General features: G+C 46.0%; 1 protein-coding gene and 1 pseudogene across 2 annotated transcripts; one reads left to right on the top strand and one right to left on the bottom strand.

The window, feature by feature from the left end:
- Nucleotides 1-7: 7 nt before the first annotated feature.
- On the bottom strand, nt 8-27,992 carry Shisa5 (shisa family member 5). Of its 2 annotated transcripts, none has more exons than XM_051203881.1 (6): nt 27,811-27,992; nt 25,437-25,593; nt 6,227-6,313; nt 1,628-1,743; nt 1,229-1,441; nt 8-1,104 (listed from the first exon to the last, which is right to left on the bottom strand). In XM_051203881.1, exons 1-6 carry the CDS (start codon nt 27,878-27,880, stop codon nt 1,025-1,027), a joined length of 723 nt encoding a protein of 240 aa, XP_051059838.1. In that variant the 5' UTR covers nt 27,881-27,992; the 3' UTR covers nt 8-1,024. The 2 variants fall into 2 exon arrangements, with proteins under 2 accessions (XP_051059838.1, XP_051059841.1); XM_051203884.1 differs by having other exon boundaries at nt 6,227-6,310; nt 27,811-27,991.
- Nucleotides 18,857-19,748, top strand: LOC127236290 (serine/threonine-protein phosphatase 2A catalytic subunit alpha isoform-like; annotated as a pseudogene).

Genomic DNA, 27,992 nt, shown 5'->3' on the forward strand with positions numbered 1-27,992 from the left:
TGGGTGGTCCAAATGTTTGTATTTATTATAAACAAAGGTGCAGAGTCTGGATGCTCAGAAACACACCAACAGACACAAAGCTAGGGTAGCTGGTGAAATAGGAACCAACAGGAACACGGAGGTAAGGTATTCATGTCTGGGCTACCATCTGGGCCCTCCATCCACACCTTTGGTCCAGGTAGCCCCTTGGCCCTGGCATCCCTGCTGCCAGGACAAACTGGACTACTATACAGGAGTCGGGTAATTCTGTAAGGCTGGCGTCAAGGAAACATTACCAGAGGTCAGGTTGTCCTCCAGGAACCAGGGATCTCAACCACACACCATCACACATATGGAGACAGAAAACAGGCAAAATGTTTGGCTAAAAGTAAAACAAGATTGCAAGGAGAAACAGGAGCGTGTGGCGGACTGGCACCTTGCCTAGTGGCAGGAACCAGGCAGCAAAGGTAGAAAAGTTTCCTCACTGAAGCCTGAATGTTGAGTGCATGTGGCCCTCTACATAGTTCTAGGAAAGATACTGACAGTCCCAACTGGTCGTAGGCAGACGGGGCTCTGCCTGGTGTGTGCTAACGTTGGGAGCTGACCCACAGCACTAAGCTTCAGCCAGGCCCCTTGTTCTGCCCACCTACCTGCCTCACTGCAAAAGGAAGTCAAGCCCTGGGGACAAGCCATGGCCCTGAGCAGCAGCTAGCTGCTTACTTCCAAGAGCAGGACATGTGCCCACAAAAAACTTATTCTCCTAAGTGTGACAGGCCATGGCTGGTCACCTTGGGGTGAAAAAGCTCCTACCCCAATGTTTCTAGTTTACTGGGGATTTCAGAAAGTAGAATTTCAAGTGAGGAAGAAAACAGGTTGATCCCAACCCACACTGGTAAGGATTTGTGCCTACCTGGTCAGCATCAGAAGTCACATGTTTAGACAAGGCACATATACCACAGAGAGCAGTAAAGAACTGCATGCCACCCACACATGCCACTCACACATGACATAATCAAATGGCAGCCAGAGAGGTGTGGGGGCAGGCTCAGTGAACTGCCTTTGGGGGATCCATGTAGGCTGGGTTGTAAGGAGGCTGAGTGGCAGAGTAGGGTGCGGCTGAACCTCCTGAAAGTAAAGAGGACATAGATTAGCTGTGGGGACATTGGGCTGTAGTATAAATGGTAGGCAAGCTAGCAGGAAGGGACCTTAGGAGCAGAGACATGAATTGGGTACCCACTGTGGTACTCACCAGCCAAGGTCTCATGATAGGCTGGTGGCCCCATGGGCTGGGCCACGTAGGGTGGTGGGTACTGCGTCGGGTAGGGTGCTGCTGGCATTCCTGGCTGGGGGGGCATGGGGTGGTAGCCCTGGTAGGTTGGTCCAGGGCAGCTGGGCGGCACACTTGAAGGCTGAGGGTAAGGGGTATGAACCACGGTGGTGGTTGTGGTGTTGGTCACAACCGCTGCAAAGAAGAGTCCTGATTAGTCAAAACCTTATGACTCCCTAGGCCAGGAGAGGCCAGGCCTGCCCCTCAAAATCCCTTCAGCTTAGCCCAAACAGGCTCCTGGTCAGCAACCCTTGCCCTCTCTAGGATCCGCATCTCACACAGGGAGGGCACAGGTGGGCGGGTGGGGAAGGGCAAGCTTACGGCGTGGTTGGCAGCACATCTTATACAGACAGCAGCAGGAGCAGGTAAAGCATATGATGATGGTGGCGATGAACACCACAAAGATGGTCAGGCCAATGGCAACGGGCGCTCCAAACCTGCCAAAGAGCTAGTTGTAACCAAGTGTTACTCTTTTCTATGACCTGCGACCCTCCCCTCCCCTGTTCCCAGGGCCACCTCACTCAGCAAGTTGTGTGATATAAATCGGTTTCATGCATCCCCTCCCCGTTCGCACCTACCCATACACCCGTCCTCTCCTAACAAACAAGCAGCACGTGGTTGTCAGGCATATGCCACAAGCCAGGCAGGATGGGATCTGAGTCAAAACAGGCTGCTGAGTGCTGAGGAACTGCAGCTCACTACAGGCTGTGTGACATCCAGACTGCCCCATGTGTCCATCCCACGGAGGCTAAATGGATGCAGCCGGACTCTGGAAGAAGCTGCCTCCCTGCCCAACCCAGGCACCCACAGAATAGAGGATGACAGCAACAGCATAGGCTGAAAATCATCCCCCCCCCACACTCCCAAAAGCAGACAAAGCCCCCAATTATCCTCCCATGGTCCCTGGGCCCATGCTCTATCCTAATAAGAGGCAAATGTTTGGCAAATGCAACAGACACATTGAAATTGTAATCACTAGAGCATCTGCCCCTCTGAGGTCAAAAGGGAGGGTGTCACCCCACCCTACCATGAGGCTTCCATCTCACACAGCCCAGAAGAGCAGCAAGGCCTCAGGAGGGTCTTGAAGCCAAGGGACAGACTTAGGGGCAGCCCCCCACCCCCCACCCCACTGCAGGCTTCCATAACAGGAGCCTTTGCCACAATGTGACCCAGGACCATGGAACCATAGGTGTCTCCCTGAGCAGTGAGAGGCAGAAAAGACAAAAACATCACACGGCTGGTGGCATGCAGTGTCTCTCTGCTTCTCTACAGGATGTGCTCTGCTCACCCCATGTTAGCCTCCACCTTCATGCAAGGGGCTCCTGCAGCCCAGGACTTCCCCTCTTTTCATCAGGGCCTACTCAGTTTCAATCTCCTCCCCTTTCAAAGAAAAGGAAATCGAATCTTCTCAGTGGTAGTCTTTCCCATTCCTGACGTCAGTGGCCGGAAGGACAGACTCACAGGCCTTGTAGCCACCCACTTAAAGACACAGCATGACTCAAGCACCATCTGCAGCCCCAGCAGCCAGAAAGGCGCTGAGGAGGGCTGGAAGGGGAAACAGAGGCCCCACATCACTTTCCCAGCCCTGGATCCTGGCCTCTAAATGCAGCCCGGCCCAGCCCAGCCCAGCCCCTGAGCTACTCTGCTTGCCTCACCCACCCCTGGGGCCTGAGCCTGAGTGGGCTCAGGCGCAGAAGACATCTATTGTCCCTCCTCTCCCACTAGTGGCTTCCAGTTTGCGGCTTCCAAGTTTGTGCGTGACCAGGCCAGGTCTGATCAGGTTTCCCTGGTTCTAAGGCCAAAGACTCCCCCAGCCCCTGAAACCACAGGATGTTTTTATAATCACTAGTGGCACTGTGTGTACCTACCTTTCTGTGGTACCGTGTAATGATAGTTAACAACTAAAATCTAGGGTTTGTCTAACCAGATAGTAAAACTTATATTTTTGGCTGTGAGCCTAGCCTTTAACGGCTGAGCCATCTCTCCAGCCCCAGATAGTAAAACTTACAAAAAACCCAATTTCAATCTTTAATTAGAAATTTTGCTAGGTGTGCTAGCACACAGGGTAATACTTGAATTCAGGAAGCTATTGATTGAGGCAGGAGGATTATGAGTTCTGGGCAAGCCTGAGCTATATAGAAGATTCTAGTCAGGCCTGAACTATATTGAGAAACCCTGTCCCCCAAAAGCTCAACAAAAAAAAAAAAAATTAGATAAAACTCCTTTCAGAAGCCACCAAAGTCAAGTGGGACAAGGACTCACCCCTCCTTCATGCTCTCTGTCCTAGCCAGCTCACCAAGCTGCATTCTGCTTCAGTGTCTTCCCACCTGGCAGGCCCCTCTTCCCACAACCCTCACTCCCAGCTGATAATCCCTGTTCATCTCTCAGACCTCAGCTCAGACTTCCAATCACGAAAACACCGGACTCCTTGGCTCCTACAGAATTAAAGTCCTGTCCACTTACGTGGCTTAGTGGGCCATGTGTGGGTGGCGCTTGCCTGGCAGAAACAGGTAGAAGATCTCTGAGTTCAAGGCCAGCCTGGTGTATGTCTGAGTTCCAGGCCAGACAGGACTACAAAGTGAGATCCTGCCTCAGAAAAACAAGAAAGTAAAGGAAAAAAGAGAGGGAGGGAGGGAGGGAGGAAGGAAAGGAAGAAAGGGAGGAGAGAGGGAAGAAGGGAGAAAGGGAGGGAGAGGGAGGGAGGGGAGGGAGGGAGGAAGCAGGGCTGAGCTCTGAGGGAGGGCACATCATATACAGGATGTGACATTCGGGGCTTGGTAGGAGTGTACTCTTTTAGACTTCTGTTCTGACCTGTGGCTCTGAAGGTGAGAAACAAAGAGGAATTTGGGGACAGAGTTTGCAGATCTCAGGCCCCAGAATCTTTCCTCTGGGGGCTTCTCTGTGGTCCCAAGCCATTCTGTGGACAATGCACCCTCAGTCACAGAGGCAGCACCCAGGTGTCCATTGGAGTGTCTCCGTAAGAAGGTTCCCAAAAGAAGTGTCATGACAGCCCTGACCCTCAACCTCCTCTGCTGTGCACACTTCTGGGGCTCCGAAGAAGAGGAGAGAAAGAAATACCATCAACCCATTCTTCCTCCTAGCAATCCCCTGCCCCCAATACTTCTAGCTGCCATTACCACGGCCGCACACTGTCAGGCCCCTGAGTGTCTCTATGGAGCTGTCTAACTCATCCCACGCTTCCAATTCACATTTCATGAGCTGGGCTGGGTGGCTCCTGCCAGGCATGCCATGCTGGTGTGGGGTACCCGTCCCACTCCAGTGCAGTCCACACTGCCTTGGACCAGCTGCCCTCTTGCCCTCAACCCCGGTCCTCCCTCTTGGCTGTCCTTGACACTGTTCCTCAAATACTGCTGTCCATTTTCCACACATGAATCCTTCTTACCTAAACCTTCAAGACAAGGCCCCTCCTCCCCAACCCCACTAATGGCCGGCGTCTATCCAGCATCCCTGCGAAAGCCTGTTCCTCCATCTGAAGACTCTCTTCTCTTGCTCCTTGCTGCCAGGCAGCTAGCTGTTCAATACCAACAGCCCACCCCCAACCTAACCTCCCAGCATCCCTGGCCAGGAAGTCATAGCCACTCCTAACAGCTGCCTGCCACGCTGACTCATGTGTTCTGTTCCTCCGATGGTGGCCCCAAACACATTCAGTTAGGTAACATGGATGCTCATACCTGTAATTCCTACAATCAGGAGGCTGAGGCAGGACTACAAATCCCCAGCCAGCGCAAGCAACATTGTGAGTTGCAAGCTCGCCTGGGCTACAGAGCAAGAGCCTGTTCTAAAACAAACATGCAGGAGCTACAGCTCAGTTGACAGAGTGCTTGCCTGTGTAAGAGGTAAATTATTCTGGTCCATTTTCAGAATGCGGTGTGCTTTGGGTGCCAAGAGTCACAATGGGCAGGGGGTGCGAGGCGTCTCTCTCCCCAGGCTGGCAGCTGGCCTGCTAGTCTCAGAACTCTGAGACTTGGAAAGCTGCAAGCATTAGCTTTTCGACAAGCCCCAGATATTACTAGATAAGGCCTTACATTCTGAACTGGAAGGCGGACATGTTAGCCTCTTCTCTATGCTGGTACCCTATTCTGCAGAATCACACATTAAAAACGGTTGTACTTTCTCTAGTCTCTCCAGTTTGTTATTATAAAGTGAGGGTCTTGTCTCTCCCGCCTACCATGCAGGAGGCCAGGGGTGACGCACACTTGTAACTCAAGCACTGAGCAGGATCAGAAGTTCAAGGTCATTCTCAACTACATACCAAGTTCAAGGTTAGCCTGGGCCACATGAGACTTTGTCTCAGGAAGGGAGGGGGAAGAAAAGGAAGAAAGTAGGGTAGGAGCCTGGCCAAGAAGTTGAGGGCTAGGAGAGTGAGAGGTCTCTGGGAGTGTGGGAAAGAAGAGCTACAGTGCACCTCTCCTTCATGGAGGGCTCTCCCTGACCCTGAGACCCAGATGCCAGCACAGTGGCTGTACCCACACGCCTTCCCATACCGATGGAGGCACTGAGACTTCTGCTGTCTCAGCACCTTGACTCAACATTGACCCAACATCAACACGGCCATCATTATGTCACTGCCATGGACCGCCCGACTACCACTGCTGTCTCCACCAAATGCCATTCCCTCCTCTGTTACCTCTACTCATTGGACACTGCACTTCATCACCCAGGTTAATATGGATCCCACCCCTGAACCTTCAACTGCCAGTCCACAACCAGGTACCCCCCCCCCATTTCCCTTCTCAGAACACAGAGGAAACCCAGCTCCCCGGAGCTCCAAAGGTCCCATCACTGGGACACCATCCCAATTATTCCGTGCCATTTTAGTATGCAGAGGCCACCCCAAGCCTACCTGAGCCCTCGTCACTTTTGCCAGGAAAACAGACACAACCTAAAGGCTTTATTTACCCTGGCATGGGGTCACTGTCAAAACTGGATCGAAATCTCAGCGCGGAACCCAGCTGCTCCAGAGTCTCCGGGGGAGTGGAGGATCTGCTAACAGAAAAGAGAAAGCTCCTGAGGGACACACTGGATCCCAACCCGCATCCCGCATCACACCGCCTCAAGGCACACACGACATTCCAAGAATGGATGGCGTACACACCGAGAGCCGTTCACTCTTCTCCGACACACCAACGGCAGTCTCCAGGGTGCTTATGAGGCCAGGAAACAGCATATCTCATACTTAAGATCTGCAACGTACATGCCCCTAACCACAACAGGATGGAGGCAGAAATCAAAAACAGAGAGCTGCGTTGCCACAAAGTTTAAAAAAAAAAAAAAAAAAAGAAAAAGAAAAACAACGCAGGGGAAAATGACCGCCACCAACTCTTTCCATTGGAAACCGAGGCAGGGAGAGTCACAAGTTGAAGCCAGCCTGGACTGCATGACAAGATGTTTTCTGAGGAGGGAAATGGAGGGAGGGAGGAAATGTGAGGGAAGAGGGGAGGGAAGAGGAGAAAGGAGACACACAGAGAGGCGTTAGACGGAATGGAATTTATTCAGCAGAGCCATGGTGCCAAGAACCTGCAACCCTGTGCTCAGGAAGCAGACAGGAGAATCAGCAGTTAGGGTTAGCCTGTGCCACAGGAGACCCCATGCCAAACAAACAGACCACAGCCATGAAAAAGCTTAATCAGTTCACAGAAGGAAATGAACTTCATTACTACAATATGTCAAGGACAAAAGATAAGCAAGCCACAGCTGGGCATGGTAACCCATAATCCCAGCACCCAGGAGGCTGAGGCAGACAGAGGGCTCCCTAAAATTCAAGCTCCTTTTAGGCTACAGGGGAGTTTGGGGGGCAGGGGAGCAGGGGAGCAGGGGAGCAAGCTAGGCAGAGTAATGCATGCTTAGAATCCTAGCACACAGAGGAAAGAAGATCAGAGTTCAAGATTATCCTTGGCTACTTAGCAAGTTCAAAGCCAGCCTGAACTAGGCAATAGCAGACCATTTCACAAAACAAAACAAAGAGAAAAATCCACAAATGTGTGTGTGCGCATGCACACACGCTCAGGCCACACACACACACACACACACACACACACACACACACACACACACACCCCAAAACTCAAGGGAAGCCAGTGTAGGCGTTCATGCCTACATGGGGGAGCCTGAGGATGATTTGGAGTTCAAGGCCATTCTGGGCTACAAAATAAAACCCATCTTCTCTTTCTTTATTCTCTTTTTCTTAAAGAATTAATTTTGGGGGTCCTGGAGAGAACACCCAGAGATTAAGAGCAGTGACTGATCTTCCAGAGGTCCTGAATTCAATTCCTAGAAACCACATGGTGGCTCACGATCATCTGTAATGAGAGCTGGTGCCCTCTTCTGGCCTGCAAGGATATATGCAGGCAGAACACCGTATACATAACAAATCTTTAAACAAAATTAATCTTGGGGTTGGAGAGATGGCTCGGTGGTTAAGAGTACTGTTTGCTGTTCTAGTGGACTCGGGTTCAAATCTCAGCATCCACCTGGTGGTTCACAACTGTCACTCTAGTTCCAGGGGATTCCATACCCTCACACAGGCAAACATGCAGGCAAACAGCAACACACATAGGATAAATAATTTATAAAAAAAGAATTTTAAACAGGCTCTTAATTACATTTATTTACTTATTTTGTGTTTTTTAAAATTTTTTCCCCCAGTTCCACATCCTCCAGTCCCCCACCCCATCCCCTCCTCCTTTCTCTTCAGAAAAGCACAGGCCTCTTGTGGATGTTAGCCAGCCAAGGCATAGCAAGTCGCAGTGAGACTGGGCACCTCCTCTCCCACTAGGGCTGGACAAGGCAACCCAGTAAGAGGAAAGGGTCCCTAAAGCAGGCAACTTAAGTCATGTATATAAGTGTTATGCACGCACACATGTGTAGTGCCTGCAGAGGTCAGAAGGGGGCACTAGCCCTCTAGGACTGGAGTTACAGATGGTTGAATTTCCATGTGAGTACTGGGAATTGAACCCCGGTCCTCTGGAAGAGCAGCCAGTGCGCTTAACTACCCAGTCATCTCTCCAGCCCCACTTCCTTTCTTTTAAAGTAGAGCAGATGAAATTTTATTAAGGAGGCTGGGAGGTGGTGGCGCATGCCTTTAGTCCCAGCACTCGAGAGGCAGAGGCAAGAGGTCTCTGTGAGTTCGAGGTCAGCCTGGTCTACATAGTGAATTCCAGGACAGCCAGGGCTACACAGAGAAACCGTCTCAAAAAACAAGAGAGAGGGAGAGAGAGAGAGAGAGAGAGAGAGAGAGAGAGAGAGAGAGAGAGAGAGAGAGAGAGAGAGAGAGAGAGAATTTATTAATGAAAAGAAGAGAACACTCCAAGGAGTAGAAAGGACTCAAAGAGAGGAGTTCCCTAAACCCCATTTGTTTGTTTGGAGACAGGGTCTCTCTGTTATATAAACCTGACTTTCCTAGAACTTGCCATATAGACCAGATTAGCCCTGAACTCACAGAGCTCCACCTGCCTCTGCCTCCTCCTGAGTGCTGGGGTTAAGAGTGTACAGCACCATGCTTGACTCCAGATCCTATCTTAAAAAAAATAAAATAAATAAAATCCAGGGGGAAGTCTTCAGAGAGCAGAGTATAATGGAGTCTGGGGCACAGTAAAGCTGGGAACAGATAGCGGAGATGAAGCTGCTACCCAACATTTTTCCTGGTGACTGCCACAGTTTCTCCAAAGGACATCTGGGAGGCAGAATTTTAGGAATCTTTGAGAGACCAAGGCAGGAAAAAATAGATCCACATCCCACAAAATGAGGAGGCCATGACGATCCTGTACTGTGCACTTGGGCCAGGAGCTGAGAAACAGCTTCACAGGAGGTGGGAAGGACAAACCTCCCTTCTAGTCCTCAGTGCTTGGGCTAAGGTCCCAGCAGAGGTAACATTAGTTCTCTAGAGAATTCTAGGCTCCAAATTCCTCCAATCAGGGTTTTTCTTTTTGTTTTTCTAGACAGGGCTTCTCTGTGTAACAGCCCTGGCTGTCCTGGAACTCACTGTGTAGAACAGGCTGGCCTCGAACTCACAGAGATCTATGCCTGTCTCTACCTCCCCAGTGTTGGGACTAAAGGACTGTACCACCACCACCTGGCTTCCTTAATAAATTTCATTTGTTCTACTTTAAAAGGAAGGAAATGGGCCAGAGAGATGGCTCAGCAGTGTTAGTTGAAAACTTCCAGGAACACTAAAAGTAGATAATATGAATAGAAAACAAGAGTAATAAATGGCAATAAAAATATCCAGGGGTCAGGTACATGGCATACACTTCTAATATCTGAACTCAGGAGGCAGAGGCAGGAGGACCTCTGGGTTCGAAGTCAGCCTGATCTACAAAATGAGTTCCAGAACAGCCAGAGCTACACAGAAAAACAGCGTCTCAAAAAACAAACAAACAAAAAAGATAAAAAAAAAAAATGTCCATAGAGCTCTGAGCATGAAACTAGCAGATGCTGATATCAAATGACAAGACACATTGGGGTGGGGGGCAGGGAGAGGTGGGGGGTGGGAGGGTCATTTATTTATTATGTATACAGCCTGCACCTATGCCTACATGCCAGAGGAGGGCACCACTATAAATGGTTATGAGCTACCATGTAGTTGCTGGGAATTGAACTTAGGGCCTCTGAAATAATAACAAGTGCCCTTAACCATCTCTCCAGCCCAACAAAACACACTGTTTAGAGAATACACAGGGGCCAGTGAGATTATCTGTACAGGTCCAACAGCGTGATGGAGGGAAAGACCTGGCTCCTGAAAGTTGTCCTCCGACTTCCACACGCGCACCTGGCATTCGTGTGCCCATGCCTGGTGCACATAAAAATAAATTAATGTAATTTTAAAAAGTATTTAAATAACAAACAATGGGCTGGGCAGTGGTGGTGCATGCCTTTAATCCCAGCATTCAGGAGGCAGAGGCGGGTGGATCTCTGAGTTTGAGGCCAGCCTGGTCTACAGAGCAATTCTAGGACAGCCAGGCCACACAGAAGAACCCTCTCTGGGAAATCCTAGAAAGAATAAACAAACACTGGGATTGGCAGAGGTGTGGTTGGGCCAAGAAGATGGTTCAGAGGGCAAAGGTATTTGCTGACAGTTAACATTTACCATCCACATGCTGCGCATAACACACACACACACACACACACACACACACACACCAAAAGTAGTAAGTAAAATATAATAAAATGTAATGTAAATGTAATAAAAAGAATAAACTGAAACTACCAAGAAGAACTTAAAGAGGTTAAAGACCGAGCAACAACTCTGAGAACTTGAGGTACCCTAGAAAGACAACTGAAGAGATTTCTAAGAATTGTGAGAACACGGTGAGTCCCCTGACTGTGCATGGGAAATGTGAGCGAGAACAGAATCAAAGATGGGGTTATAAAGAAAGAAAGCAAAACTTCAAGAAAAGCCGAGGCTGGGAGTGTAGCTCAGAGGTTTGATAGCCAGCAGCAATAAAAGGAAAAGAGACGTGGACAATTCTCAGCCTATTTATACTGTAGGCAAGAAGACTGCAGTCCAAAACCCACCTGATATGGAGATTGGAATGGGTGTACACCAGGTTAGCCCAGCAGAAAGGCAGTCTGGCAGAACTGAGGGAGGCAGAGACAAAGATCTGAAGGACACTGCAGGACTCAGCTCCCACAGAACCTGACCATAGTGCTAGGCCATTGTTCACCACTCTCCAAGACAAAGGAAAGACCTCAAAGATGGCTACATGGCCATCCCACTCAGCTGGGACTGCACACGTGGCAGAGTGCCATGTGCAGGCTTGTCGCAGCATGCCTGTCAGACATCATTTTCAAGCCTTAAAGCTTATTGGTGGTCCCAACTTGATGGCACACGCCGTCAATCCCAGCATTCGGGAGGCAGATCTCTGTGAGTCTGAGGCCAGCCTGGTCTACGAAGAGAGTTCCAGGCCAGCTAGAGCTACATAGTGAGACCCTGCCTCAAAAACTCAAAAGAAATAAATGTGGGAGCTGAGTGGTGAATGGCTCAGTGGTGAAGAGTACTCGCTGATCTTACACAGAACCCGAGTTTGGTTCCCAGGTCCCACGTGGTGGCCCACAGATGTCTGTAACTCCAGTTTCAGGGGGTCTGACACCCTTTCCTGTACACTTTGACCACTGTACATACACGCTACACATACATACAGGCAAAACCAGCCGTGCACATAAAATAATAGGTCTTAAATAAACACTGTGGACAGCACCTGAGGGCCAACATCTGAGGTTCCCTCCACACATTCTTGAACAGTATGCATGCATGCACACACCCACTCGCACACGTATTTTCTCTCTGTCTCTTTAGTGAGGTTTGCCTTGCTAAGTCTGGGGCTTTCTTGCTGGGAACTGTTACTTATCAATCTCCCCTAATAAATAAACAGATAGATAAATAGTGGCTAGTTAATTTAGTCATCAGAGCCCATTGCTGATAAATTAATCAATTAATGAAAAGGTGTTCTGAAATGTATATGTTGCAGAGTGGCTAAGCTGAACTGATTGATACATGCATTACCTCACACACAGCATTGTCTGTGAGAAGAACATGCAAAAAAATGTCTTTTATCTTTTCAAGCATGATGGTCCATGCCTATAATCCCAACACTTGGGAGGTTGAGGCAGGAGAATTGGCTGGAGCTCAGGGATACCATCACTACATAGTGAGTTCAAGGCCAGCCTGCACTGACCATCTCAAAAAAAGGGGGGAACCCCTCCAAAGCCAACAGCAGCAACAAAAAAAAGCTACTACATGCAATTATATCTCAACTAAAAGATTTATAAAGCAGGGCTGGAGGAATGGGCTCAGCGGTTAAGAGTACCTGCTGCTCTTGCGGAGGACCTGGGTTTGATTCTTAGCCCACACAGCAGCTCACAACTCCAGTTCCATGGTAATCCAATGACCTCTCTTGACCCCCACAGGCACGAGATGCATACATACATAGTGCACAGACATGCAGGCAAAATACTTATGCATATAAAATAAACAGAATAGAATACAATAATAACAAAAACCCCGGATTCAAATTTACATCTATTTCTTTTAAATAAAGAAATGTATTTTGGGGCTGACCTTCACAGGCAGGCGTGTGTACATGAGTATGCGTATGCGTACATGCAAAGAAAAATCAAAGTTAGGGCTGGAGGAATGGCTCAGCACTGTCTTTCCCGATGATCTGGGTTCAGTTTACAACCCTCATATGGTGGCTCACACAGTCTGTCACAGTCTGTAACCCCAATCCTAGAGAATCTGGCGCCCTCTTTTGGCATCCAAGAGCATGTATAGCACATGGTATAGACACACAAGTAGGCGAAACACTCATACACACGAAATGAACTGATAAAATCAAAGTTAGGATAACAGCTACTGTTTGGGTTGAGAAAATATGAGTGGACTTAAAGGAGCCTCTGAAATGTTCTAAAGATTCTAGTCTTGATCCAATGACAGATTACTGGGTTGCACATTTATTTTGTACATAGTATGTTAAGTACAATATAACCATATAAAAACTTCAGTCATGGGCTAGAGAGATGGCTCAGCTCAACACCAAGAGCATGTTTGTTCTTCCAGAGGTCCTGAGTTCAATTCCTAGCAACTGACAACCATCTATAATGAGATCTGGCGCCCTCTTTTGGCGAGCAGGCATACATGCAGGCAGAACACTGTACACATAATACATAAATCTTAAAAAAAACAATTAAGAAAAAAATCAGTCAAGCAATAGTGGTACGTGTCTTTAATCCAAGTACTCAGGAGGCAGAGGCAAGCAGATCTCTGGATTCGAGTTCCAAGACAGCTAGGGCTACACTGAGAAATCCTGTCTCAAAAACAGATAGATGATAGACAGATAGACAGATAGACAGACAGACAGACAGACAGACAGACAGACAGATGATAGATGGCCCCTGCGCGAGGTAAATGTTCAATTCTTAGGGATTGGAACCCTTTCTCAGGTAAAACAGAGCACGAGATGGATTGAATGTATAGGACCAGAAGGACAGAGTGGGAGGTTGAGACCATATGTGGCTGATGTAGTGATAAATTTATGGGGTCGTGAACTATTACAGCAATGGAATACACAGATTAACATTCCTCCAGTATTAGATAGGAACCATAAACGACCTCATGATTGTGAAAAAAAATATTATAAAGTACTATACAAGACAGATACCAAATATCCAGGCAGTACAAAAACAGAATTCAAGTGCTGAACAAACAGAGGAACCAAAAGCCCTACCCTTAAAATGGCTAACAGAGGAACCTGTCTGGGTAGGGCAATGGCCTATGACCTCTGAGAAGTTAGAGGCTTTAGAAAACCTGGTTCAGGAACAGCTAGATGCTGGACATATTGAGGAATCACCCAGCCCTTGGAACTCTCCTGTATTTGTTATCAAAAAGAAATCTGGTAAATGGAGAATGCTTACAAATCTGAGAGCCATCAATAAAGTTATTCAGCCAATGGGCTCTCTACAGCCTGGAATGCCTTTGCCTTCTTTGATACCTAAAGAATGGCCTATTATAGTTATTGATTTAAAGGATTGCTTCTTCACTATACCTTTACAAGAACAAGATAAAGAGAAATTTGCCTTCACGGTACCTAATTACAATAATTCTCAACCGGTGAAGAGATATCAGTGGAAGGTTTTGCCACAGGGAATGCTAAATATCCCCACCCTGTGCCATTATTTTCTACAAAAACCTCTGGAAATAATTCGTAAACAGTTTCCACATCCATGATCTATCATTACATGGATGATATATTGTTAGCTGATTCTAAAATAGAAATATTAGAAAAAAATGTTTGAGAAAGTAAAGGAAGTTTTACCTCGCTGGGGATTACAAATTGCACCTGAAAAAATACAAAAAGGAGATTCTATCAACTACTTAGGATATAAAATAGGTCTACAGAAAATTAGACCACAAAAAGTACAGATCAGGAGAGATCGCTACCAGACTCTTAATGATCTTCAAAAATTACTAGGAGAGATTTCTCAACTGCAAACCATTACTGGAGTAGAAGGGCATGATTTGAAAAACTTGAAAATAGCCATAAAAGGGGACAAGGACTTGAATAGTCCATGGATACTATCAGCTGAAGCTGAAAAGGAATTAGAATGGGTAGAAAAGAGGATACTAGAAGCACATGTGGACCATGTGGATCCAAAACTAGACTGTATTCTGGTTATATTACCATTTAGAGAATATCCTTCAGGGATTTTAATGCAGAGAGAAGATATCATATTAGAATGGATATTTCTATCATATAAACAGAATAAAAAACTAAAAACATACAGAAAAGATCTCTGACTTGATTATAAAAGGTAAATTAAGACTTCGTCAACTAACAGGAAGGGACCTAGCAGAAATTATAGTACCTTTAACTAATGAGGAAATTTCCTCCTTATGGAAAGATAATGAATATTGGCAGAGAGCATGTAGTAATTTTTTGGGAATGATTAGCAACAATTATCCCAAAAGTGAATCAAATTCATAAAGAAAACGATTTGGATCCTTCCACGCATTGTAAGAAAATCACCTATCTCTGGAGTTCATACATTCTACACTGATGCAAACAAATTAGGTAAGGCAGGATATAAATCAGGAAAAATAAGTGGTTCAAAGCCCTTACAATTCTATACAAAAGGCAGAATTGTATGCCATTCTCACGGTACTTATGGATTTTACAGAACCCCTCAGTATAGTTACTGACTCTCAATACGCAGAGAGAGTCGTCTTACACACATTGAGACTGCAGAATTTATTCCTGACGATACAGAATTAACTTCGTTGTTTATACAGCTACAAGATACTATCAGAAAGAGGACTCATCTTATATATATATATATACACATATATATAACACATATCAGATCCCTGGGTCTGCCAGGTCCTCTAGCACAAGGCAATGATGAAATTGATCAATTATTGATAGGAAGTGTGCTAGAAGCCTCAGAGTTTCACAAGAAACACCACATGAACAGCAAAGGTTTAAAAAAGGATGTTTCTATCACTTGGCAACAAGCCAGGGAAATAGTAAGGAAATGTCCTTCTTGCTCATTCTATAACCAAACTCCTTTACCACCAGGCAATAACCCTAACAGTATAAATAGGAATGAAATATGGCAAATGGATGTGTTTCATTTTGCAGAATTTGGAGAATTAAAATACATACATCACACTATAAATACATTTTTCAGGGTTTCAATGGGCCACTGCTCTGAGCTCTGAAAAGGCTGATTCTGTTATCACACACCTATTAGAGGTAATGGACATTATGTGCATACCTGCACAAATAAAAACTGACAATGAAAGTTTTTTGAGTATTATAACATAAAGCACATAACTGGTATACCACACAATCCTACAGGACAAGCAGTAGTTGAGAGATCCAATTGTACTTTAAAAGAAATGCTCCATAAACAGCAGGAGGAACCAAGACACCTAAACACAGATTACATAATGCTCTTTTAACATTAAACTTTCTTAATGCTGATGAAAAAGGAAAAACAGCTGCAGAAAGACACTGGACAATAGAAAAAAACTTCTGAACTAAATCAGCCACTATACTTCAAGGATGTATTGACCTCAGAATGGAAACCAGGATATGTGTTACGTTGGGGTAGGGGTTTCGCATTTGTATCTACAGGAGAAGAAAAACTATGGATACCATCTAAGTTGATCAAGATCCAAGCTGAACAAGAGAAACATTTTAATGAAGAGAAATGACAAGTCATCCAACAAATTAGGTCCCATGAGATGTGCGGAAACCTCTCAAAGGTAGGGGAAGTGTTCTGTTCTTGTTCTTACAGGGAAACAGAGAACACCCATCTTTAAACAGCCAAAAGACACTGAACATGTAAGTACCTACCGAAGACAGCTTTCCAGAAAGAATCTCTTAATGAAGAGGAATCTGATTTATGGTAAAAATATTTAATTCTAGTAAACTATTTCTATACAGAAATCTATTTCTCTTTACTATCTAGTATTCCTGTAGTCCCAATTCATGTAAATCAATGCTGGCATTGGAGTTGGATTTGGCTTTCCTTCTCTAAATTCAAGTATGTTGTTAAGATTAAATTTATAGTTTCTGCCTTATATCAAGAAGCCAATTGGTGTAAGGCAGAAGAAAACAAAATCTGGGGACTCATTCACTTATACACAATTTTCTCTCTGAAATCCTAATTTTCTCAAATACATTTTAATGCTTATTGTTGCCTTTCCCTAATGCATACCTTAAAACTTGAAAATTTTAATTTGAAATTTATGTTTAAGTTTTCCACAAGGAATAATAACAATTCCTGACAGCAGTCTTTGAACTCTCCGGAAAGAAGATGTGGCTCCACTTCGACATTTCCACTCAACTCAATCTGATGCATCTGGACTACAAACACCACCCTAAAACCAGTTTGAGACTGTTTTGCTTGAGACAACTCATGACTAGCTAGCTAGCTGTAATGGTGCACCTTCTTACCACGCCCTGGCCAGAGTTTCAAATAGAACTACAGTCAAGCATTTTCTGCCACACAGTGACTAGCTACATATGTCACAGCCAGTCCTGTTGAGAAATTTGGTTGCTAAAAATTTTCTTCCTACAGGATCCCATGGAACAATCATCGTCCCATTTCAGCAGGAAGTAATCTTAAGATAACGGCGCCCCTTTCCTTACTCTCAGAATTTTGGGATAATATTCATCTTCTTAGGGTTGGTTTTAGTTACTTAGGGTTGGGTATGGAAGGTGATGCTTAGACTTGGGTCTTTTAGACAGGAATAGGGTATGGTTGGGAAAGGTATGGTTTAGATGGGATATAGGTAGATTAGCCTATCTTCTTGTGAATTATTTAGTAAGGGTGAGATATTAGTATTATACAGCTTACATTGTTATATATTCTTATTTGTGGTAACCTATGTAAAATTAAGTTTATATTCCCTTCCTGGAAGAATTGTATATTATATTTTGTCATATTGTATGAAATCTTTCCACTGATGTCTTATGCACATTATTCTTACCATATTCTATGTATGTATACTTTTACTTATGTTCAAGACATTTTGTACATTGATACAATTTGGGATATTTTTATTATGCTGCCCTTTATAGTTCTACCTCTTGCCTAGACATTTCTACTCTACCTCTGTTTTAGCGATTTACATGTATATATAAGTACATAGTATGTGTTCCTGCTTTACTCAGGGAAGTTTCAATCAGTTTTTTAGCTAAGTTCCTGAGTTTTACAGATTATCTTCACCCATGTTTCCTATACCTAGGAGATTAGTCAGACATAGATGCTTAATCTTCAATCACTTCATAGACCTGCAGAACATGGCATTTAAATGTTTTAATATTAGTACTCCGTTGACATGAGACACTATTGCTCCTGACAGCACCGTGCACTTTCTCGAAAATATGTTGGACACTGTTGTTGCTCCTGCTGGAGTTCAATCTCGCCTCAGCTAATGGCCTGTTGGGCAAAGAACTGCCCCCCACCTTGACCACTGTTTTGGACATGGGGTCCTATGCACTTGCAGGAGACAAACATAGAAGACTGCTGAACCTTGCCAAGTCAGGGTGAGACAGCCTTTCTACCTCCCTGCTGTTGTTGTGGTCTATAAAGTACTCTAGGCCCTAGCCAAAACTGGCTGTACCAACATTGCTGTGAGATCTTGGGTGACTGTCCAGGTAGCTTGCTGTTTCTGTCCTCGCTGCACCTTTTGGAAGTTGCCCATCTGCACTTCCTATCTACTCTAGTATTATTTTCCTTCTCAGGTCTTGATGAGGTTGAAAATTAAACGATCACAACTATCATTCTCTCTTCCTAGTTAGATATATTAGGTACTAGACTTAAGCTTTCCAGCCTAGGACAACTCTATTGTAAGCTCTGTTATGCCTTCACTCTAGGACTAGGTCGTTTTGTTCTCAATTTTCCTTTTCTTAGAGCACACTTGTTGTTCACTGTTTTGTATATAGTTTTGTATCAAGCCTAAATCTTTTCTTTAGACTAAGAGGGGAATTGTAGTGAGATATTCACTTTGTGTGCTTCTGTGGCACTGACCATGCCCATTGGGGGGTGGAGCCAGGGGCGGAAGTGACCTGTGGAACTAGGTCTGAGGAGGAGCCAGGGAACACTCTCTTGCTGGCAGACACAGAGAGGAGAGCATCCAGTGAAACCTGCTGGTATTCATCTGTCTAGGTTGTAAGTTATTTCCCCCTGAATAAACATCTGTTCGGCCTATTTGTTCATCCTGATCCTTATTAAACCGTGATAATAGCTAGATAGATAGATAGATAGATAGATAGATAGATAGATAGATAGATAGACAGACAGACAAATAAATAAACAAATAAATAGGACAGCCGCCATTACGGAAAGCCGAGTCCTGAGCTAGGGCGAGCTGAGGAGGAGGCACAGTAGCCGGCGGCCCAGCACTGCGGAGCGAGCCAGTGGGTGGGCACCAGCGCCCAGCAGCCGCCACAGGAAGCACCCAGGGGAGCTGCGGCGGCTGTGCGTGGGCCGGGGTGATGAGAGCAGTCCACGCACGGGAAGTTGTTCACCAAGGAGCTGGACCAGTGGATGGAGCAGCTGAATGAGTGCAAGCAGCTCTCCGAGTCCCAGGTCAAGAGCCTCTGGGAGAAGGAATCCCGACAAAAGAATCCAACGTGCAAGAGGCTCAATGTCCAGCTACTGTGTGTGAAGATGTTCATGGACAATTTCATGACCTCATGGAACTCTTTAGAATCGGTGGTAAATCGCCATTTACAAATTACTTGTTTATGGGAGACTATGTGGACAGGGGATATTACTCAGTTAAAACAGTTACACTGCTTACAGCTCTTAAGGTTGGTTACCATGAGCGTATCACCATACTCCCAGGGAATCATGAGAGCAGACAGATCACACAAGTTTATGGTTTCTACGATGAGTGTTGAAGAAAATACAGAAATGCAAATGTTTGGAAATACTTCACAGACCTTTTTGACTATCTTCCTCTCACTGCCTTGGTGGATGGGCAGCTCTTCTGTCTACATGGTGGTCTGTCTACACACTGGATCACATCCAAGCACTTGGTCACCTATAAGAAGTTACTCATGAGGGTTCAATGTGTGACGTACTGTGGTCAGATCCAGATGACTGTGGTGGCTGGGGGATATCTCCTTGAGGAGCTGCCTATACCTTTGTCCAAGATATTTCTGAGACATTTAATCATGCCAATGGCCCCACGTTGGTGTCCAGAGCTTGCCAGCTGGTGATGAGAGGTATAACTGTGACTGTAATTAGTAACCCTTTTCAGCGCTCCGAACTTGCAATCGTTGTGGTAACCAAGCTGCAATCATGGAACTTGACGATACTCTTAAGTATTCTTTCTTGCAGTTTGTTCCAGCACCTCATAGAGGCAAGCCACATGTCACTCACTGGTCATACCCCAGACTACTTCCTATAATGAAAATGTAAACTTGTACAGTGTTGCCGTGAACCATATATTGGCCTAATGGAAATGGGAAGGAGCAACAGTAATTCCAAAGTGTCCGGACACAGTTAACATTCAAAAACCTTGTTTTCACACGGACCAAAAGATGAGCCATGATTGTGACAACATGGCTTCTCCTTTGGCATGTTTAATTGTGATGTTTAACAGACATCCTTGCAGTTTAAGGTGACACTTTTAAAATAAAATTCTCTCCTAACGAAAAAAAAAAAAAAAAAAAAAAAAAAAAGATGAGCCATGTAAAAATACAAAGCCTTTTGTCATCAACAGCCGTGACCACGTTAGAATGAACCAGTTCATTGCATGCCGATGCGACATTGTTGGTCGAGAATCCAGTTTCTGGCATTGTGCTGTTTGTAGTTACTTTTGCTTTCTTGAGAGACTGCAGAAATCGGATGCAAACATTAACACCTGGGAGCCCAGCTGACTTCCACCTGGCTGTAGCGTGCTCAGCATGACCGTACCGTAGGTGAGGACAGCAAACAATCACCGGAGCTTAATGAACATTTTTAAATAAGCACCACGGCCTCCCCTCTTGTTTTGTTCTTTTCAGGGATTCCATTTAATTTAATTGTATGATTTGTCTGCACTCAAGTTTTTCCCCTTCTCACGTCTCAGCTCCACGTGGTTCTTTGTTATTGTCAGGAAACCTGGTGAGCTGGTTTGAACAGAACTGTTTCCCTCCTGTAAGATGATGTTACTGCACAAGTCAACGCAGTGTTTTCATAATAAACTCGAGAACTGAGAAAGTCAGGTTTGAATTGTATCAGTGGGCACGACTGGTGATGTTTATTAAACAAGATAAATCAATTGACCAATTTTGGAATTTGTAGAATTCCAGGTACAGGAAAATAAAGATCAAGGCCACTGTGTAAAAATAAATAAATATCTCCCCACCCCCCAAAAAAACCATTAACAAAAACATTAATGAAAAGCTAGGCATGGTACATACCTTTAACCCCAGCGCTCAGGAGGCAGAGGCAAGCGGATTGCCGCAAGCTCTAACCCACCTTGGTCTATATATATATATATATATATATATATATAGAGAGAGAGAGAGAGAGCAAGTGTCAGGCCAGCAACAACTACATAGCAAGACTCTGTCTCAAACAAACAAAAGGGGCAACGAGGTGATCAGTGAGTAAGGTGTAGTGAGATAGTCCGCAACAGTAAGGTACTTGCTGCCACGCCTGACAACCTGAGTTCAATCCCTGGAACAAACCTGGTAGTAGGAAACGAACAGACTGCTGCACGTTGTCCTCTTTCGGCCACCGGTGAACTGAGGCGCCCATCCACACCGGGCATTGGCGTGTGCTCACACACACTCATACACAATAAATAATCGTTCTTCAAAAGAAAGAATTGTGTAATCTGAATCGCTATAAACCAGCATCCAGACAGCAAGATACAGACACGAGCATGGAAAAGAAGCTAAGAGTCGTGGACACTGGAGGGAACACATGCAGCTCATGTTGAGTTGGGAGTTCCAGAGGGAAAAGGCGAAGTGAGGAGCAATATTTTGAAATGTCAGACAACTGTCCAGAACTAATGAGTATGCTAAGCCACAAATTTTAGAAGTTCAACAAATCTACACAAATAAAGATAAAGAGAAATCTGTAAACCAGGCATGGTGGTGCATGCCTTTAATTCCAACACTCAGTAGGCAAAGGCAGGCAGATTACCACAAGTCAGAGGCTAGCTAGCCTGGTCTGCATGAGCTCCAAGCCAGCCAGGGGCTACAAGAGAGATCCTGTCTGGAAAAATATGTAAAGGAAGGATAAGATTAGGCAAGCATGAAGTTCATTCAGGAATGTGTCCAAGGCCCTGTCTGTGTTGGCTTCCTAGCGCCACACAAGAAAAAGAATCCCTTACCCTCTCGTTTCTTGAGAGATTAAAATGAAAGCTGAACTGATTTTCAAGCTCATATCTCAATGGAAATAACAGAAACAGAGAGGCAGTGAAATGGAACTTTCTATATGCCAAGAGAAAAAAAGTTACCAACCTACTTTATTTATTTGGTTTTTTGAGACAGGGCTTCTATGTGTAGCTTTGTAGACCAGGCTGACCTTGAACTCACAGAGATCCGACTGCCTCTGCCTCCTGAGTGCTGGGACTAAAGGCATGCACCACCACCACCAGGCCTATTTTACATTTAGTATGCACACATATGTGGTCAGGGAGCAATTTACAGGAGTCAGTTCTTTCCTTCCACAATGTGGGTCCCAGGGATTGGACTCAGGTTGTCAGGCTTGATGGCAAGCACCTTTGCCCACTGAATCATGTCAACAGCCCCATATAAAATATTACTTTAGGAGCTGGACCAATGCCTCAGCAAGTAAGAGCACTGGCTGCTCTTCCAGAGGACCTGGATTCAATTCCCAGCACCAATATGGCAGCTCACAACTGTGTGCTAACTCCAATTCCAAGGGATCCAATAATGCCTTCTTCTGAATTCCACAAACACTAGGTATGCAGATGGCAGACACACATGCAGGCAAAACACTCACACACACAAAATAAAAATAAACATTACTTTAGAGTGAGATATGCATTATTTACCACATCAACAGAATAAAACCAGAAAGCTCAGGACCATCTCAGGAAACAGCAGGAGGGCATCTTGAAAAATTCAAACCCCTCCATCATTAAAACTCCAAGAAAAGTAGGACTAACAAGGAACTCTCCACATGAAAAGAGGGTAACTCCAAAAAGCTAGCATTCTATTCCTAAAATTGGAAATAAAACATGGGTGTAAGGCTGGAGAGATGGCTCAGCACTTATGAACACTAGCTCCACATGCAGAGGATAGAGTTCTGTTCCATCACTCACAAGGCAGCTCCTAACTACCTGCAACTTCATCTCCAGAGGACCTGACACCCTCTTCTGGCCTCTTGAGGACACTGCACATACATGATACACACACACACAGGCAAACACAGATACACATAAAAGTAAAAAAAAAAAAAAAAAAAAAATTAAGAACATGGGTATCTATACATCTCATCAATGCAATAGGTAAGAAAAAGAAATAAAGTAATAAGTTTTTAAAAGTAAAATAAAGGGAATAAAACCAAGCTAAAATAATGTAAGAAATTTAAAAGTACAAAATAAGAGACTAACAGAAAGCTAAGTAAAATGGCAAATATAATTTCATAATATTAACAACTACAATACATTTGATGGCCCTTTTTGAGGTACTAGCAATTGAACCCTGATGTGAGATGTTTTTGTACACTGTAAAGATTTGTCAAATTGGTTTAATAAAATGCTGATTGGCTGGCAGCCAGTCAGCAATTATAGGCGGGGCTACCAGACCAGGAGAATTCTGGGAAGAGGAAGGCAGAGAGCAGTCGCCAGCCAGATGCAGAGAATGCAAGATGAGAATGCCTTACTCAGAAAAGGTACCAAGCCATGTGGCTAAATAGGGATAAAACTTGTGGGTTAATTTAAGAGCTTGTTAGTAATAAGCCTGAGCAATAGGCTAACAGTTTATAATTAATGTAAGCCTCTGTGTGTTTATTTGGGACTAAACAGCTGTGGGACTGGGAGGGACAGAAACTTCCATTTACACAGAACCCAGGGCTCAGTGTTCTATTGAACTACACCCTAGGTGAGTCATGCCATCTAAATGGAATAAATGCACCAGATTTTTTAAAAAAAATTACTAAAAACTGGGTTTAATGCATGTACCTACAATATCAACTACTAAGTAATCTGAGATGGGAAGGTTGTTTGAAACCAGTGTGGGCAACATCTATCTTAAAATAAGTTTTTAAGCCAGGCATTGTTGTTGCATACCTTAATCCCAGCATTGGGGGCAGTAAGCAGAGACAGCCTAGTCTACGGAGGGAGTTCCAGGACACAGGACAGCCAGGGCTACACAGAGAAACTCTATAACAAGTTTTTTTTTTTAAAGTAATAAAATTAACATAATGAAAAAAATTTAAAATACAACATCTCTATGCCAAGCGTGGTGACACATAACCTAAAACCCAGCACGTTAGATGAAAAGGCAGGTAGATCTCTGTGAATCTGAGGCCAGTCAGGGCTACATTGTGAGACCTCTCTCTCAAAAAAAAAAAAAAAAAAAAAAAATATATATAAAGACAGCCAATTCCATGCATACCCCAAGAACTTCTTATAGATTCATGAAATCAGGAGGAAGGGGTACAAGAATGGATGCCCACTGCTGCCGCCTCGCCTCTGATGGTAACAATTTTGGACTCACACCAAAGAATGACACAGCTGTGACAACTCTTGTGGGATAATAGTTTTGATTCCTTTTTTTTTTTTTTTTTTTTTTTTTTTTTGGATCAGTTATTTTGAGGGTTTCTCTGTAGCTTTGGAGCCTGTCCTGAAACTTGCTCTGTAGACCAGGTTGGCCTTGAACTCACAGAGATTCACTTACCTCTGCCTCCTGAATGCTGGGATCAAAGTCATGAGCCACAACCGCCTGACATTATTATTTTTGTACCTTCTAAAGATGTGTCTCTGCCTAAGGTGCCCTCTAATTGGTTTAATAAAAAGCTGTATGGGCTGGGTGGTGGTGGTACACACCTTTGATCCCAGCACTCGGGAGGCAGAGGCAGGCGGGTCTCTGTGAGTTCAAGACCAGCCTGGTTTACAAGAGCTAGTTCCAAGACAGACTCCAAAGTCACAGAGAGACCCTGTCTCGAAAAACCTAAATAAATAAATAAATAAATAAATAAATAAATAAATAAATAAAAGGCTGTATGACCAATAGGTAGGCAGGAGAGGATAGGCAGAGAGAAGAACCAGGACGAGGAATCTAGGTGCTCAGATTTTGCCAGCAGACTCCAAGTAAGTCAGACATGCCATACTGAAGAAAGGTAAAGAGCCACGTGGCAGAGAGTAGATGGAAAAATAGGGACTAATTAGGTTACAGGAGCTGGTTGAAAACAAGTCTAAGCTAAAGGCCAAGCTTTCATAATTAAAAGTTTCAGTGTCATTACTGGGGAGGGGGCTGGTGGTCCCAAAGAAGGACTGACAAGAAAGACAACCACCTTATTAACACTGTATTGAGCTCAGAGAGTGAGGGCATTCATTGGAACATCCTCCAAACAATACAGATTTTTAAGAATATACCTCAAACACAGTAGACTAGGATGCCCGTGGGATGGGAGGGGAATAGAATGGCCACCAGACATTGAAGTGGACACAGATGGCATGCTCTGGCCTTGTGCAAAACAATGATGACAACGTGCTAGGAACCAAGTATGACCACGAAAACTGTAACTCTGTGGCCAATCGTGAAGAAAAATTCAACCTGATGATTTGAGACGCATCTTGGTCCTCACCAATGACAACAGTCTATACCAAAGATAGAATATAAACACGAACGTTCTGCCAGGAGGACACAGCCCAGCCCACTCTGGGCACACATCCACACCCTGTGCCTTGCACAGCATACACGTGACCACAGCACAGACATAGTGTGGGGCATGCTCGTAACCAGGTGCCCACCCTCAGGACCTGTGGGTCAAAGTACACACCCACAGCCAAAGCCAGCTGAGGCCACTGGGCCCCTCTCAAGGCTTGAGGTCCTCACACACTGGCTCAATGAGGGCAGGGCACTCGCTCTCCAGGAGATGGACCACATTCTGCACCCCGTCCCGCACCCACCTGGCCTCTGGCTCAGTACATATATTCTCATTCCACTGGACTTTCTTCAGCACATCAGAGCAGCAATACTGGCTGGAACAGGAACCACAGCAAAAATCAGGGCAGGATGCTGGGATCAGGTTGTCTTCACCAACAGGCCTGCACAGCTCACCCTGGGCTGAAGCAAAAACACACTGTTCCCCTGTGTCCCATAGACCAGGTCTCATCCATACCCCAGCCAATGACAGTGACTTGCCCGCTGCAGCTTCCAGGCACAAGCATGTGTTAGGCCACCTCAGTAGACCACACTTCCTACCAAGCCTTTGCCCTTTCCCACAGCAGGGCACTCTAAAAGATACCCTCCGTCCCTTGGCAGTCTGTTGGTTTCCTGGTAGAAGGCTGACTTTTCTACTTGTGAGTCTCACTGGGCTACTTGCTGTTCTCAGAATCCCCTACTTTATGGTCAAGACCTCAAGGCAGAGAGTGTCAACTGCAAAGGCCCAAGGCGATTACACCAACCATTCTTGCCCCTCCCCCCAAGCCTGTGACTCCACTTTTTTTTTTTTTTTTTCTGAGACAGGGTTTCTCTGTATTGGAGGCTGTCCTGGAACTAGCTCTGTGGACCAGGCTGGCCTCGAACTCACAGAGATCTGCCTGCCTCTACCTCCGGAGTGCTGGGACTCAAGGCGTGCATCACCAATGCCAGGCATGACTCCACTCTTCTTTCAAGGTCTTTCAAGGTCCCAGAAGCTGCCAAGCCTAGAAGGTGTATGGCTGAACAGAACACACCTGAGCACTTGCAGGCACAGGACTGTCCAATATTTAATCCTCATTACCTCCATAGCAGCCTCACCTGCTGGGCACAAATGCAGTGGGGGGGGGCCCTTGCCTCATAGAGCACCCCCTACCAGCAGGCTGAACCCTAACCAATGCAGTGACATTCCACACATAAGCATCCATGAAGCACCTGTCCCTAGGCGAGGCATTAGAACATTTCTGTGCTCTCGGTACCACCATGTGACACTCTGGAACCATCACAAAGCTCTCAGCCTAAGGGCAAGTGGTACCCTTGCAAACCTGAACAAATGAAGTCATGTTGAGGGATGTGCAGAAGGGCAAAGGGCTTTGGCCACCCACAAGCTTTACCCGTGTGTCCTTAGGTTACACTAGCAAGCCTGGAGACCCCCACATCAAACACCCAGTGCATCAGGCGGCATCTGCAGGCAATTGCTTAAGTATCTGTCTGGATGCAGTCCTGGTCCAGCCAGATCAGTAACTGAGCATGCTCCCTGGGGCTGTCAGAATGAGACCCTAAGAAAAGATAACTTGGAGGTAAGGAGGGCTGCATCTTTGTTGCTTTGTTGTGGTAGCACCAAGCAGAACCTTGCTCTGGGCAAAACTGTAGAATGGGTATTTTTGACCATTGCAGGCCCTGTTCAGCCACCGGCCACCTGCAAGTGAGTACAGCCACAGCCACAAGCCAGGCTGTACCTGAGTCAGCCTGAACAGGTACACCAAGGGGACTTTTCCTTTTGCCTTTAGGACAGGGTCTTGCTATGTAGCCCTGGCTGGCTGGGAAACTCACAGGGAATCCTCCTGCCTCTGCCTGTGGATTGCTGAGACTAAGTACAAGTATCAATGTCTGGGTCCCAGGTATAAACGCTATTCAGAACTCCAGACAGAGCAAGGCTCTCTAGACTGGAGACCCGGCCTTCCACAGGCCCACTCCAGGGGTAGGCTGACTTTGGGTGCAGGAGTCCCCCTTCTCATCTCCCTACCCTAGATTCTCCAAATTCGTGTCAGCCTTCAGGAAACACAGCCACTTTCCCTCAGGAAGCCACCATCCCAACGGAATCATTAGCTTCCCGTGCCTGGGCAAGAGGGTTGTTCCATTTCCCATCACAATAGGCCCCAGCCCACCCTCCCAAGCCTGTGAGCCTTTAGGGTAGCAAGGGAAAGCGGTGTCTCCTCCCCATGAGAGGCCAGCCTCAGGGCCCATCTTCTCCAGGGCTACAGAGGCAGTGGATGGAGGGCTGCCAGCCAGGAAGCAGGCTGCTAGGGACAACCTCTGCAGGAGGGGCCAGGCAGCCTTGAGGCCCCACCTGGAGCTTAACCGCATGTGTGGAATCCTGCTCCAGCCCCTGGAACATGTAGGGCCTAACCACTATGGACTCGACAAAGGTGGCATTTTTCCGGGGCAGTATCAGTTCAGGAAGGTAAGGTGACAGGATGAAATCAGTGGTAGGGTTCGCAGACGCCCCCTCGGCTATCAGGGGGTCAAGTCGGAGCACTCCAGGGCTGGCACTGTCTGGCTCGTTCCATAGACAGCTAAAGGAAGTGACTGACCCTACCCGGTCCCTGGGCAGCGCACACCGCCCCCTCCTTCCAGGCTCACCACTCGGAGGCGGCGGCAGCAACAGCAGCAGCAGCAACAGGGTCCGCAGAGAGGGCACCGGCACAGCCATGGCGAGACAGACAGACCGACGAGCAGACTGACCCAGCACAGGGCCGCGGTGCCTCCGCAACCTCAGCGACCCGCGGGGCCCTAGCCTCCTTGCCCCGCCCCGGCCGGTTCCC

This window comes from Phodopus roborovskii, unplaced genomic scaffold (assembly GCF_943737965.1).
Source record: "Phodopus roborovskii unplaced genomic scaffold, PHOROB, whole genome shotgun sequence".
In the NCBI taxonomy this organism is placed as follows: domain Eukaryota; kingdom Metazoa; phylum Chordata; class Mammalia; order Rodentia; family Cricetidae; genus Phodopus; species Phodopus roborovskii.

Bases quoted from the DNA above. Each gene is read 5' to 3' on its own strand.
- Shisa5 (XM_051203881.1), bottom strand. From the start codon at position 27,880: ATGGCTGTGCCGGTGCCCTCTCTGCGGACCCTGTTGCTGCTGCTGCTG. The intron at 1,744-6,226 runs GTAAATAAAGCC...GCTCTTTGGCAG, and splicing joins GACAGTGACCCCATGCCAGG to GTTTGGAGCGCCCGTTGCCA. The intron at 1,105-1,228 runs GTGAGTACCACA...CTTTACTTTCAG, and splicing joins CTATCATGAGACCTTGGCTG to GAGGTTCAGCCGCACCCTAC.